The sequence below is a fragment of the Pyxicephalus adspersus genome, chromosome 2, assembly GCF_032062135.1.
Source record: "Pyxicephalus adspersus chromosome 2, UCB_Pads_2.0, whole genome shotgun sequence".
NCBI classification, from domain to species: Eukaryota; Metazoa; Chordata; class Amphibia; order Anura; family Pyxicephalidae; genus Pyxicephalus; species Pyxicephalus adspersus.
In genome coordinates, this window is record NC_092859.1 from 115,187,252 (window position 1) to 115,203,287 (window position 16,036).

General features: G+C 36.5%; 1 protein-coding gene across 3 annotated transcripts in view; it reads left to right on the forward strand.

The window, feature by feature from the left end:
• PPP6R2 (protein phosphatase 6 regulatory subunit 2) overlaps positions 1-16,036 on the forward strand; it is a 51,357-nt gene that overhangs the window by 3,524 nt on the left and 31,797 nt on the right. For all 3 annotated transcript variants that reach the window (XR_011919515.1, XM_072401965.1, XM_072401966.1), the window contains exons 2-5: positions 10,838-10,947; positions 12,697-12,942; positions 13,399-13,585; positions 14,709-14,846. Coding sequence is in view for 2 of the 3 variants with exons in the window: in XM_072401965.1 (XP_072258066.1) it covers positions 12,716-12,942; positions 13,399-13,585; positions 14,709-14,846 (552 nt within the window). In the remaining variant the exon portion in view is untranslated. The remainder of the gene's footprint in view (positions 1-10,837; positions 10,948-12,696; positions 12,943-13,398; positions 13,586-14,708; positions 14,847-16,036) is intronic.

The window sequence follows — 16,036 nt, forward strand, 5'->3', positions numbered from 1 at the left end:
TTAGATCTCCTCTGCTGGACAACTTTTTGGACTTGGCGTCTTGAAAAATCAACCTGACAATTTTCAGTCCCATGGCTTTGGGGGACCATTTTTTGATCAGCTTTGAGTTATAACAGTGACAGTTACTTGTGTGAAGCAGCTTTTTCAGTGGCTGTGGTGTAATTTTACAAGTGACACTGGAATCTGTGGCAACATCTAGTATGAAAACATTTTCTGTTTTTAATCACTATATTTCTCACTCTTTGATCTGATGAAGCAGACTTTCTTCTGTGAATTGTGTCATCGAATAGACGTTACCATCGTCTTGTCTTTGTATAAACTTCCTTGTTAAATGCATTATTGGAATGTTGTTAAGTATTTTTAAGCATTATTTAAATATATGTATGTTGTTTTGGTTTTGTTATACATGATATATATGATTTATATATTGATTTGCAGAGGTGATACCCACAATAATCATTTTTAACTCTTTCCCGGGCACCATATGTTTTCGTGTTACAAAATAGTACATATCCTGCATGCTATGCCTGTCTACGGCCTAGGATAAATAAAATAACATCAGGCTCCACTGATCCTTGGTTTCTCTGCCATAAAAACCTCCTTAGCAACCGATGATGTAAGTGTGCAGCCACTGAAATCCCAGATCATTATATCTATGTTTTTTAAAAGGATTGAAAAAGTCATTGGCTTTAGAATCGGGCAGCTAGTATCCTCAGAAGAAAAGGCCGGCAGTGGTAGCTTGTGTTTTTCGATACAAGTAGCTGATGTAGTTTCTTTGACTAGTAGTGAAATGTCTATAAAAAAAGTCCAGTTGAATGTAACCCCCTGACTTCCGTAACCTCCTCCTCTCAGGTATTCCACTAACCCTACTCTCTCTTCAACAATCAATTATAAATGCTGCAGCCAGACTCATCGATCCTTCCCACCACTCCTATTCTGCTGCATCTCTCTGTATTTCTCTTCAGTGGCTTCCATTTCACCTGGCAATCAAATTCAAGCTCCAGTGCTTTGTCTTCAAATCCCTCCACAGTTCTTGTCCCACTTATATTTCTGACCTGATAGAAAGATATTCCCCCAGCCGCTCTCTTCACCCCTCCGATGACCTACTAATGACTTCCTCACTCATAACCTCATTACACGCACGGCTTCAAGACTTTTCTAAAGCTCCCCCGACTCTCTGGAATGGTCTTCCTCGTCCTATTCGGCTTGCTCCTACTTTCTGCTCATTTAAAAGAGCACTCAAAACCCATTTTTTCAAACTTGCCTACCCGTCTTCTTCTGTCTCCTAAACCGTCACTACATCCCACCACTACATATCTCCCATCCTATTGTATAATACTTCCCCCACCTCCTAGATTGTAAGCTCTTTTGGTCAGGGTCCTCTCTTCCTCCAGTGTCACTGTTTCTATCTGTCTGTCATTTGCAATCCCTATTTAATGTACAACGCTGGGTAATATGTTGGTGCTATATAAATCCTGTTTAATAATAACCCAGTGTAGCAATGTATACCATTGACCTGGGGAATCCTCACAGACAACAAAAGTTTCTCTTTATAGTCGCATAGAAAGGTTAGGTAGTTGCCAGAATGTGAGTATTGGGGGAAGAGGGGAGGGTAAAGCTCAAAGAGGGCAAATAGTGGTGTAATTTACCTTTATCGTCTTCTGTAATATCATTTCTGTATTTTGAGTACCCAACCTCCATCCAGGCCCCAATTTATCATAAATGTTAATTTAAAGCCAGTAGCATTTTCTAAAAACCTTTTCTTTGCTGGTATTGGCCGAAGCTACATTAACAAAACATAGGGCTCTATTTATATAAAACGGGGAATCTGACAATCCCTTAACATTCCCTGGAGGGAACACAATACTGCCACTGAAACACATGGACCTGCAAGATTGCCACGAGGGAATGTCTGATTCCCTGATTTACAAATAATGCCCGTAGTGTCCTCTGGAATAATTTACAATATTTTACATATTCCCATAGACAAGTATGGACGTTTTTATGAAACATTCTCTTGTTCCTGATACATTTGTAATATGTTTAGGATTTAGAACTGTCAGCACCACAGTAATTTTTTGTCTTGCTTCTAATTAAGAATTAATGCTAAGAACCATGTAAATTGTGGGTTAGTTGAAAGCTGAAGCCTGCAATCCTATAAAGATTTTATCATTGTCTGCATCCTATTGAGGGGATTCTTTCTATGCTTTGTCCCCATAACTGAGGCCACTGGGAGTGAAAGTAAAGAAAATTCCGAAGACATCCGCAGGACCAGAATAAGGGGGACGTTTCCAGTTGAGTTACTTGATGCAGTGACAGCTGTCTGGGAGGATTTCATTCAGATTATGTTGTAGGAAAAAAAAGTAAAAGGAATTATGAGGACTCATTGGGGTACTGCAGATTTTATGTTCCCCTACTATTACCAAGCAACCTTGATTTTATTTTATTTTTTTTGGGTGGGGATGGGGGTGAGGGATAGATTTTTTAGCCCATTTAAAGGTTACACCAGAGATGTAAACATTTTTAGGGGTTATTGGATTACAATCTTGAATCTTAAATTGATTGCTTGTGGCACATGACAAGATTTTTTGCCATATCCTTATTTTTTTTTGATAAAGTTGTCAAAAAACTTTATAATATAACCCTACAATCTTCCATTGATTATCCAACAATGAGTAAACTCTTCTTAGCATTCTGCTCAGGTTATATCCAGTCAAAGAGGCCTGTGCACAACTTTGTGGTGGGTAAATTTAAAGGGAAACTAAACCTAATACTACAAAATGACTAGCGGGAAGGCTTCTTATTGCAGAAGTGACAGAATATGTCTCTTCCACAATAGTATGAAATTATCTGCCTTTTCACAATTATTTAACTAAACTTTCCTCACCTTACTCTACTCATGGGACGGACATCTTCACCAGGTCCTCTTCTGGGTTCTGGATCTTTGGCCATTTTGGTTGGCCAGGCCAGAATGACATAACTCCTGTGCATGCACAGCAAACTAGATTCGTCCCTGGCAGCCAGGTGTGCTGGCACTGAGCTGCACATTATAGAGAAAATTGCGAACAGGCAGGCAGGTTTGTTTTATTGCTGAAGAGAAATAGCCCTGCCCTTTGGAATGAACTGCCTTTTCACAATTTTTTTTTTTGTTTTACATTTATTTCTGCTTTAGTTCTGCTTTAAATATTTTTTTTAATCAATTGTAATGTGCATGACCAGTTTTAACATACAGCGGTACCTTGGTATAAGTCCTTAATCTGTTCCAAATCCTTGGACTTTTACCAAACAAATTTTTCCCATAAGAAATAAAAGGAAAATGAATAATTTGTTCCCATGAAAAAAAATCCTATTGTTATTGGCATATTATACATTGATGGGGCTGTATGAAATAATTTAAACACTGCTTAATACTAAAATACACAAATACAAAAGCAATTAGATGAAATAAATGAAAATTTAACCTCTCTTTACCTTGCTGAGAAGAGTCGAGTGCGAGTATTATAGCGTGGGTTGTTCACTGAATGGTAGCAACTGGCGTACTGACGGTCATGGGCAGTCGTGGCTTTGTCTCGAGAGAGGTAAATAAGGGTAGCGCATGGTGTTACGACTCATTTTGACCCATACAAGTTCTAGGACAAAGGTTGTATACCAAGCAAGATTTTTTGTGTTCAAACTGGACTTATACGAAGTTGGACTTATTCCAAAACAGACTTATACCGAGGTACCACTGTACTTTATTTAAAATTACCAAAATGTGAAGGCTCTTCTCATTACATTGTTGAGCTTACTGTGAGGGATTACTCAGAGCAACAGACTTGCAGCAGTTCACTGAGGCAGCACATGGTCAGTTTTCAGGAAAAACAAAGTTCAGGCTCCTGCCTGGGTACTTTATTGTATCACAAGAATGCCTATTAACACAAAAAAACAAAAGAAATTTAGGCCAGCTGGGCCACTAACTACTTTGGTTGTCCCCTCTCTAGGTATTAATGCAGAACAATTAAAGCTGATGGTTTATTCTGCCACATTTTCCTCCTGAGCTTCTTTCCTTTCAAATTTTGGGAAGCCACTGAGCTCCCAGCAATCTACCTGTGCTCTCTAAATACAGATTAACACATGGACAGGGTGGCTAAGGATACCTCCCAACTCTTGGCCAGCTCCAGGTTTCCTAAAACTGGCTTTTCATAAAATCCAACTGTCTGGGAGACTACCATATCGTTCCCCGCAGGCCTTCACAGACAAGACGCCCTAGCCTGGGTGCTAAACCATGGGACTATGGGACTGTAACAATACCTATACATTCAATCCATTCCATCTGTACTTGTACTTGATGTGAGCCTGGCCCTTGCACTACATTGTTAGTAGATCTGAAAGATATTGTACATTTGGATAGTGACATGGTCAGGTACCCAGGTTGTTCTTGTAATAATGTAAGATCTTGTATGAATAAGAAGGTAGGCTAACCAAGCTCAATACAATTTTTGGGAATTGTCCATTTACCATGAAGGTCTACAGAAGGGCAAATTTCAGGAGGTAAAGTGTAATGTCAGCAGTTATTTTATTTTTTTTAACTCTTCATAAAATAATTAATCCAAAGGTTTGCTGCCCTTTTATAGGGTGATACATGTTGAGACACCGAAGGCTTGTATTCAATTTCAAACTTTTCCTAGATTGTAAGCTCTTTGGGGAAAGGTCCTCTTCTCTTGTGTCATTGTCTGTATCTGTCTGTCATGTGCAACCCTTATTTATTGTACAGCGCTGCATTATATGATGGTGCTATATAAATCCTGTATAATACTAATAATAATAGACTGTTTTCAAAATATTAGACTATCCTGGGCAGTGAAATATATCCAGTTGTGAAAAACTTTAATTTTTGAAGGCCTATTCACCCTTTTTTTCTGTTTAGGAAGCAAAATGCCTTCTTTTTTTGAATGCATAAAGAGTCATTTTAATTAGAATTTCCAGTCTTTTCCATGTGACCAATTAACATCTTTGCAAGATAGTTTAGGGTGAAAATGAAATTATATGGGCCCATCAACACCTTTGTGTTATCATATGTTACAACGCAGATGAAACCTATGTAGTAGTAGTTTGTCACATTCAGTCCGAGTTGTTTTGTAATGTTGAAGACATTTTGCAGCTTATCTATGCTGCTTCTTCAGTTTTACAGTGACTTAGATAAATGGGAACACTGTTGAAAGTGTGAATCCTGACTTTAACTCACAACAGATTCATATATGAAAGTTGTGCTAAATGCATATAATATAATCAAGCATGTTTTCTTTATTTTTCTGCATGAAATGTGTTTTATGTCTAAGTTCCTTGGTTTCCCCTGGGTTTGTTTTACAAATTAGCAGTGAAGTTTCATGTTCATGTGTGTGATAATACAACCTCAAATATTCTATGAAAAAAAACTTCTGAGCTAATAACTATTGCCCACTTTTTGAAGTTGTCACATGAAATTACAAGATAAAAAAATACTTGTATCCTCCTTCTACAGTGTTTCTGTTATTCAATTTTGGGTCTCCTCAAGTCATACTGCATTCTCTCCTACTTAACCATCACTTAACCATTAGCTACAGTTCTCTCTGTAAACTTTTTACAACACTTCAGAATGTTTCTGACACCCCTCTAAAATGTTCAGATGAAAATTTGTTTGTTAAACCCAGAAAGCCTTGATACAGACAAATGTCTGATACAAAATGACAAAATATTCCCTGACATTGGTCACTCGTCAGGCTTTCTATGTGTGTGTATGTAGATATTTACTTCAGTATTTATCATAATTTAGATATGAAAACAGTATGTGTGTGTGTGTGTAGCAAGTGACTTCTGTAGCTGTCAGTGAGTAGTTTGGCCTGTGCATCCTCAACAAGCAAAGCGTGAACAACGTTTCATGTTTAAAGGGTTTTTCCTGACAAAATAATAAGTTCTTTCCATTGATTCTTTTTTATTATGGTTCACATCAGGGGTCCCAGAAGGCCACCTTAGAACGAGTCTCAAAACATACCACAGCCTCCTTCATGCCTTACTGTAGGTATACATCTAAGTCACTCTATTTTTTTTTTTTTTTTGTTTGCATGCTGTATAGTAATTTGTGTTCCTGTCACCTTGTGTCTGCAGTTAGGTCTAAGGCCCTGCTAGCCATTGTAACCTGGAGACACCAAGCAGAGCAAAGCTTGGTAAAGCAGTGATAAGGAAAGATAGGTACTATACCTTCACCCTCCAGCACAGTCTTCCAGAGTACATTCACAAAATAAGTGTTTGTTATACAATGGCTGAGCTGCATCCTCCTTATATCGTTTAGGAATCTCTGGATTTAATTTTGACCGTTGAGCATCTCTTAAAGGTAATATATAATTGAAGTGAATATTGGAAATTTCATCACCCATTTATTAATAAAAGAAAACATATTCGTATAAAAAAAAAAAAAGCATTCAGAATAGGTTTAGTGGGCTCATTTATAAAATACTATCAGCAAGACCCAGTTTATATCGGCTTATGAGTACACTAATCTTTCCTTTTTTGGGCACAGCAGAATCTTGTTTAACCTAATTATTGTCTTTCAATTTAGAAATGATGACAAAAAAACATAATTTCTGTTCTATGAAAACACATTTAAGTGGTTTAGTCACTATGAAGTAACTTGCAATGCCATGGCTCCACTATGCCATTTAAAATACTAAAAATAACATTTCGCTCTAGGACACCTTCTATTCTGTGCCCTGCAGTATTTTTATTCACAGCCACATGATGTGCAATAATTTTCCATCTCTCCTTGTAACACGATAGTGTCATATGATGTGGATGGTCTAAAGCAAAGATTTAGTTGGATCAGAAAATAAATTTGTCATTTTGTATTATATATACCTGTACTGAGAACTCGGCTTTTGCAGTTGCAGCTTTATTGGTGCTGCTTTACCAGTTTATCAAACAGTTGTCTAAAAATGTGTTTTTGTTTTACACATTGTGCTTATTTGTGGTGTGTAGTGAGGGTATATTTGTCAGTAGTGATTTACAGCAATATTCTGTTGGTCAGTTTCCCAACTGCTTAATAAGTACTAAATTTGTAAAAAGTACTATTACAGAATACAGAATGGTGTGTGGATAATAATGTATTCAGTTCGGTTGTTTGAGAAGATTAACTCTTATTTGGTGCTTTTTGAAAATATAGAGATCTATAAGGACTTTCTTTGTTTCATATTTCCTTTACGTCCTCCTGATGCTAAAAGAATTCATTTGGAAATCTGCCAAGTTTGTAACTTTTGTTTTGTATGTCCATTATACTATAACTTGGTTCTCACTGGTGACCTCTGCATTGTAAGGCTGAAGCTTAATCACAATCATAATATGCACCAGGTTTTCCACCTCTTTAAATTTTATACAGATTGGTAATGTGGTGGGAGCTAGATATGTCCTCTATGTGGGAAGAGAAGGAAAATGAAAAATCAAGGGGACATTGAAACAAGCATGCCTGTGGGATGGGGCAAATTATCATGTTAATTAAAGTTATAAAAATGACGGGGCGATTTTGAAGGTAGGGTAAGAGGGATGATAAGTTTTTTGTTTTATCCAGTTTGAGTTTTAGGCACCCGTCATCATAAAACTTTATTCAGGACTGAGGGAAATCAGTCAGAGGAAGACTAGTAAATTTAGATAATCTGCATACATTTGGTACCAAAGGAGGAAGAAGGAAGTGTACAGAGAAAAGAGAACATTGTTGCCTTGTGAGGAGGCCATTGACCAGCTTTGTCAAGCAAACTAGCAAATAAATGGAAAGATCATAGATAGATTTAAAAAAAAAAGTGTGAAAAAAGTCTAGTTAATTTGGCCTATACTCCTATACTATGAGACCATTTAAACACAAAGAAAAAAAGGAGGATAATATAATCCCTGAGGAACAAATTTCTGATTTTACAATTAGGATGACAGTGGGGAGTAGCTATAGTTTAAAGCAGTGTTTCTTGACTTATTTAACGTGGGGTAACCCTTGAAAGCACTTTCTGGACCCCTACCATAAATATTTAATTCACAACTCAAAATACATGGCGTAGTGGTTACAGATAGCCAAAAAGATCATTGGAGTCTGTTAAAATGACCAGAGAAGCCCAAATTGCTCATTGCTCAAGGAATTATTGTCCGGTGATAAATGAATGACTGCTGTACACAGCCAAACCTTTGGAGTGCATAGTGGTTGTTCCCAATCCGTTGTTCTTCAATTCACTGTGGTTTTGCAGGATAGCTGTACATACGTAAGATTTGTGCCTAAAAGGAGCCCGACCGTTGGTCTTGGGTGACAATTATCTGACGTGCACATAGTTCTAGACACTGATGATTGCTACAATGAGGTGTTAAGACAATAATCGAATAAGGACATATCAAATATGTAGTAGTACTGAGTGGTCCGATTAGTAACTAGTATTGGATTAATAAATGAACTTCTGAGTTCATGTGCCAGTTGGTATAAGAATTGGTTACATGACATTTGACATATTTAAGAAGTACTAAACTTAAAATACATAAAAAGGGCTTCCTTGGAAGTTGGGTTACATATGGCCATTCCTTATATTCCTGTCTTTCTCATGAATTAAGTTTTAAAAGGATCAGATTCCATCTAGACAAATATAACAATTAGTCAGAAGAAATACAATTTATTGAAAGTGTTCATTAAGTTTTAACTTTCTCCAGAAATGTGGTGTTTTTTTGTATGCCAAATTTGCACCAGCATACACTAACCTATTCATGGGTTGGTGGGAGAAGCGCCAAATTTTGTGCAAATGAGAATCCATGCAGGTTCTCTTTGTACTACAGGAAGCCTACAAATAAAAATTCTTTGTTACGTTGTCACCTTCATCATGCCATCAGGGCGATCCCCAGGAGACAGTCGTTCAATATAGCAGAAATTTCAATGACATTATGATGTTTGAAAGAGAGGCATCTAAATTAAAATAAAGATTCCTTGCATAAAGGTATTCCTCAAAACCTAAGTTTGTTGCTCCTAGAATGAAGATGAATTCCTAACACAATGAGCTCTTAAAGACCCTAGACAGATTCTCACATTTATGGCAGAAGATAAAGCTGTGTTTTCCACTACTTTTATCACATAATATATTACTATTTAAAAAGAAGATTGTGCACTGTGTAGTAATCTTTCTTTTGTGTCTTTTACATGAAAAAAAATTCTGAAAAAGAGACTTGGCTGAGAACTGTAGCTCTATTCGGATTTGGAACAATATGTAGTTGTTGTCTGAGGTCTATCTCCTAGGGGATCACACAGGAACATAAATGCAAGAAATAGGACTGTTTAATTATATTACTAATTATGAGATACAGTATCTATTATCTGTATCATACAGCATGTAGGTAAAACCAAAACAAGATTGAAAGACAGATCAGGAGAACATATATATGACATAAAAGTAATGAAAGCAACTCATGTAGCAAAAAAATTTGTTTGGCAACTTAAACTCTTTATAGATACAAATTATTAAACCGACAAAAGATCCCATCAGGGAGGTAATGAATTCACCATGTTATGTCGGAGAGAAGTGTTTTGGATTTTTACTAAAAAAATTTATTGAAGCAGAACTGTGCTCATTGATGGCATACAAGCTTCTGCAAAAAACTACCTTAATGCATTGTATACTTTCAGATTATGGCATGGATTTACCTGTGTCCAAGACCTGTTATAGCTGCATCAGAGGAAGCTGCTATCTTCTACACACATTGCATGCATTCTACAGTGTAGAGCTAAAACAAAAAGCCACAGGACCCACAGTTTTCTTTATTCATTTATTTTTTGACAAACACTTTGCTTGTCTCTTTTTGTTTATTAAAGCGGAACAAAAGTAAAAACAAAAGAAACACACTTTTCTTTAATCCCAAAGATCCGTTGATCCATTAGGAGGTTTCTTCGATCGAGTCGTCCCGGTATCCTTTTTTGGGGCGCTGCCATCTTCAGTCTTCTTCTGGGTTTTTCTTTTTATGTCACCCCATCTCGCACTACACATGCTGAGATCAACATTTTTACCCTCCCGTAAAAAAAAAAAGGCCAGAGCGTACACCATGCATCCCGGGAAGCTCTGCACTCACATTCTATCTTGATCACCTCTGTGGTGCTGCACCTGAGTTTAGGTCCACTTTAAATACGCAAATTCCACATTGACTATGTGTATAAAAAAGTCTGTGTGTTCATGTGTATATAAATTGTTCTATATCTTTCTTGCATGTTTTTTGAAGTTTATTGGTATGTAATGATTTTCTAAATTGCTCGGTTTGCTTCTTGAACATTTGCAGGTGAACTAGTTTGAACTAATTAAGGAACAAATGGCTATATCCTGGCTGTGTCATTCACCTCAGTGATTAAATGAAATGCCAGAGGATTTGTGTCCTTGAGATGTTTTGTGTACTGGCGACTACTTGTAGAACTTGTTTTGAGGTTTTTCAAGGAATTTTCTGCTGTTTCCTTTGACATGCTTTGGAAGTACACCTTTGTATAGCTGTTTTAGTTGTGCAGGAAGATCGAGGAGTTGGATGTTCAGTTACTGTTATGTGAGTGTGTGGAAGTATGCTGGCACCTAAATAAATACAAATGTATTCCATATTCTGGATATTTTCTTCTACAGAAATCCTAAAGGACTATAAATATCCTATAGTTTTTATAGCTTTAACATTATTGTTGCTATAAAAAATAACACAAAGTTAGCATTTGCTTTGTATGTTTTAATCTAAGGTGTAGTTCTAAATATTAAATATTTGAACGTTACATTGTTTTTCAGCCACTCATTTTTTTTGTATTTAGCAAACTCAGATACATTTCCTGTTTGCTTATTTACAGGAACATTTTTGCCGTACACTGTCCTTTGTGTATTTGACCTTTCAGCCCAAATGTATGTGAATGGTCATCTTCGATATTTACTTTGAGACTTAAATCTGTTTCTTGACAAGGTAAGACCACCTTTGTTATGTTTGGGTTGAGATGATTGATTTTAAATATTATGTTTTTCTATACCAAACTTAATTCTTCTTATTAGTATTTGTTTGATAGTTGGTACTTTGCCCAAACTTTTAGATAGCTGGGTACAGTACAATATTTCAACAACCATCCAAAAGTTTAATAAAAGAAGTTTCCTTAAATTTAACATAAATTACAGACGATCAGATGGATAAATAAGCACTTCGTTTCAGTGGAGTCCTTCACTTTAATTATAAATATGTGTTTTTGGTGTGCCCAAATCTTATTTTTGTAGACACTCCAGTGTACAAATGTGAACTTGGCTAGTTGTATTTTACTAATGTTATAATACCTTAGTAAGGGCCCTTAAACTGGTTACAATCACAATAAAGTGACCAACATTCAAGCAAGATAAAGAGGCATAATTAAGTCAAAGTTCACAATTAACAGAATATATGGTACATGGCAGCGTAAATAAAAGTTTATATCTAAAACTGTGTATGATGGTTTACAGGACACTTTATTACTTTATTATTACACCCGTTTAACTGCCTGATAACCTAATTATCTAATAAGCCAATCACATGGCGGCATATTCATGAATTAAGCATGTAGAAATTCTCAGTGCGACCTACAGAGTTTAAACTGAACATCAGAACGGAGATCACTTGTGGTCATAATGGTGCCAAAGATATTTTTTTGGCACACTTTGGGTCCCTTAATACCAACTGAGCATCATTCAAATGCCACACATGGCCTATCTTAGTGTTTAACTGACCATATCCATTCCTTTATGATCTTGGTGTACCCGTCATCAGATGGCTGCTTATAGCAGAATAACTTGCCATGTTACAAAGTTCAAATGCTCAAAGAAACACGACAGTCTCAAACAAATGACAGTAAGTTACCTGTACTCAAATGGCCTTTTCAGTCATCAAATCTCAATCCAATAGATGTGGTGGAATAAGAAATGTGCTTACTAGGACATTACCTGTCTTAATTTGCAAATTTAAAATAGTTTCTAATATTAAAAGGAATTACTACATGTGCTTATTTTAACTTATTTGTTGTTTGACCCTCTACGAGAGCCCATTCATTCTATACCATACCAGTCTGTTGTAGTTTGTGTAGTTAGTGAATATAGCAGAACATTTGTAAAATGTTTACAAGTAGCNAATATATATATATATTATTAGAGCTATATATTTATATATCTTTAAATCAGGGTTTATACTAAATATATATATATATATATATATATATATATATATATATATATATATATATATATATTAAGAGTTTACACATACATATGTCAATTGTTTTACCTGCTAAAACATTTATTTGTATTCAGCCACCTATGTATGTCACACTCTCCTCTCAGATTTTATATCCAGCAAGGTATTAATATAGGAAAATGGCAGTACAGCCTACATGTAACCACGGCTGACTGCGCAGTGCATTCTGGCTTGGTTGGCTGACACCGTTGACTCTTATTTATTTCCCTCAACAAATTTTTTAATATATATATTTGCCCTAGGGTTCAGTTTAAGTAAACAGCTAGTGATGCTTTTATAATTATTGCATTTTATTACCTTTGAAAGAGGAATGATCTATGAAGCCTAAAGGTTGCTAGGATATAAAACACACATCCTGGATGATCAAGGAAGGTTTGACGCAGTTAGTTTTTCTCATCTTCAGTCTAATTTATTTGTCTTATTTTCTCAACTTGCTTCCCAAAGTCAGGAACATTTCGCCAAAATGTTCTGGAAGTTTGACCTAAACACAACATCGCACGTGGACAAGCTCCTGGAAAAAGAGGATGTGACCTTGTTGGAGTTAATGGATGAGGATGACTTGCTTCAGGAGTGCAAGGCTCAGAACCAGCGTCTGCTGGACTTCCTTTGCCAGCCTCAGTGCATGGAGCAGCTTGTACAACTCATTACACAAAAACCTCCTGAAGATATGGAGGAGAAAGTCCGCTTTAAGTGAGTAAAAGTGCTGTAATTAATGCATTCATCCTTTTAAAACAGCAGACATAATTTAATATTGCTAAGTGGTCAGATTATTTTGTGTATATTGAGGCTCTTGCACGTTCCACTTCTGTTGTACAAAATCTCTCTGCAATTATCAGAATACCTTTTTCATTTTGAAGTATTTTCAGCCAAGTGCTATTGCGAAGAAGTTTAATCTAATGGGCTGTTGAATAATTTTTGCTATTGCAGTTAGGTGCTTACATTCAAAATAAGTATTAACCATCTGTAAAATGACAGTATTTTACTCACTGATATGTTTTTGAAGTTTTATCATTTGAAACTGTAGAAGAGTGTTTGTTTAGACTAAGGTTCATGTGTCTGATAAAAAGAAAAAAAAAAACATAAAAAACATACTGATCTTTTGTAAATGAAACTTTCATAAATATTATGTATTTGATCTTCTTGCAGGTATCCTAACATAGCCTGTGAGCTGCTTACATGTGATGTGCCACAGATTAATGACAAACTAGGTGAAGATGAACACCTACTCGACATCCTCTATGACTTTCTACGACAAGAACCCCCCCTTAACCCGCTGCTGGCCAGCTTCTTTAGCAAGTCCATTGGAAACTTAATAGCTAGGAAAACTGAGCAAGTGAGAGTTTGATTTTTTTTTTCTTTGATGATGCAGCAACTGATTGATGTCCTTTACAATGCATGCAACTAATAGATTAAAACCTAGACTAATGTATGCAGGATTCTTTTCCAGCTACAATATATCCCCTGGTAGCTGGGGCATTTAGCCTATAAGCTACCATATCCAGACCTATTTGTTAGATTGGCACTGCTGCAAAGTAGAATCTGCATTCCTTTGTGCTTTGCATAATGTGATGTACTGTAAATGACCTAGCTCATGATAGCTACACAGGGAAGCAAGAACATTTTTCCCCTGTGACAAGTTACTCTGCCGGGCTGCAGGAGGAACCTACCATGGTTGGGGCAGGGGGATGAATATTATGCGCCCTATCTGTATCCTGGATATTTGGCATTGTAGTTTGCAACTAAGCATTTCGTTTTAGTATTCTGGTTCTAAATAAAAAGAGCACAACTGCATACATCTCTGTATCAAATATATTATGGAGATTGGAGGAGAGAATTTATAGTTTAAATTATGAGCAACAAGTTTAGAGTGACAATGTTGCTGTTCCATAGATACGATACAATGGCCCTGATTTATTAAAGCTCTCCAAGGCTGGAGAGAATACACTTTCACCAGTGAAGCTGGGTGATCCAACAAACCTGGCATGGATCTGATCCAGGATTCAAAGCATTTGCTAGAAAATAGCAAATCACATTGAAGAAATCCATTCCATGTTTGCTTGATCACCTAGCGTCACTAGTGAAAGTGTATTCTGTCCAGTCTTGGAGAGCTTTAATAATATTAGGCTCAATGAGTGAATGTTGTCACTTAAAATAGGAATTGTGTTTCTGGCAGGTTTATCAGTTAAAAATAAGAGTGGGGGATAATGTAGCCCTCCACAAGCTTTGAATATGCAATAAATGTTTTGCCAGAAGATGTAGCTAATTCATCTTAGTAGCACATAGTCATGTTTTTTCTTTTTTACTGAGATTCTAGTTTAGGGCATGGATTGCACTAGTCTTGGATATTTTTATTACTCCAATAAAAAAGCATGCTTTCAGCTAATAATATTACGTTTTCTTCTGTTTTGGACAGTTGTATGATCTGGTAATTGGCATTAACTGCTCCTTCCGCTTAGGTCATTGGGTTCCTGAGGAAAAAGGAACAGTTCCTCACATTGGTGCTGGATCACGTCGGAACTTCTGCTATGATGGACTTGTTACTTCGTCTCATAAGTTGTGTGGAGCCGGCTCCCCTAAGACAGGAAGTACTAAATGTGAGATTTGTTAAATGTTTGTTTTTAGAGGCTAATGGTGAAGTTCTCTTTTTATAATCTCTACCTATCCATGTTTCTTCATAAACCACCCTGAATTGATCATGTTTGACCGTTTTACTTTGAGATACGTTACTATGAGATATGTTACTCCTTTGTTTTTTTACAGAAATAAAAAAAATGAAATGCAGCTAAATAATCTTTGATTTTGCTATATGGGTAGCCCCTGGGTTAAAGACATCCGACATACGGACGACTCCTAGATATGAACAGGCTTCCCTGCTTCCTCCTGTGCAGGAGGGAGGCTTGGAGGGGGCGGTCTGCATGACTTGCAGAAGAAATCTTTTGCTAAACACAACTGAAGTTGTGGGTGATCTCAAGAGCAGAGCTGATCTGTAGTAACTTTTAACTCTTTAACCCCCCTAGCGGTATTCCCGAGTGTGACTAAATTTTCCAGGCAAAAATCGGTATTCCTGAGTCACACTCGTGGTAGCTTTTAACTAAAGAAAAAAACACTTACCTTGCTCCATCGCTGTCCCCGGCGTTTTGCTTTTCTCGGCAGGTCCTGAGGACACCTCCTTCCTCTCTCCAGCCGACTAATGCAGCGACGATCTCCGGGGTTTCGGGTGGGTCGGCTGGAAATTCAAATAATTTTGTATTGGATTCAATACAAAATAACTGTATTGAGTCCAATAAAAAGAAATATTCATATAATATAAATATATATATATGCTACTGTGGAGTTATATTACATGTTGAAATTTTTTTTAACAGATTTTTGTGTTTTTTAATATTTAAAGTTTATGATTATTAAAAATATCTGTTAGTTATGCCTAAGAATTATGGCCTACAATGAAAAATAAATTTCCATGAACAAAATTGTACTGCTTTTTGCATGGAAATTTGGACAGAATTAGATCGCTAGGGAGGTTAATGACCAAGACAAACTCTGCAGTTGATTCTTTGTGCATTTCAAAGCACAGCTTGCTGCAGAAGTTTATGATTTTCTAGGCTCCATAAAGGTTTCTTTTTTTTTTTTGCTTGGTTTGTGATTAGCTCAGTGAGGATTTTATACAGTAACTGGCACCACACTGCCTAATAATATGTTCAGACAAACATCTGTCCTAAATGCATTTATTAATGTACCTGTTCCGACTTGCATACAAATTCAACCTAAGAACAAACCTACAGTC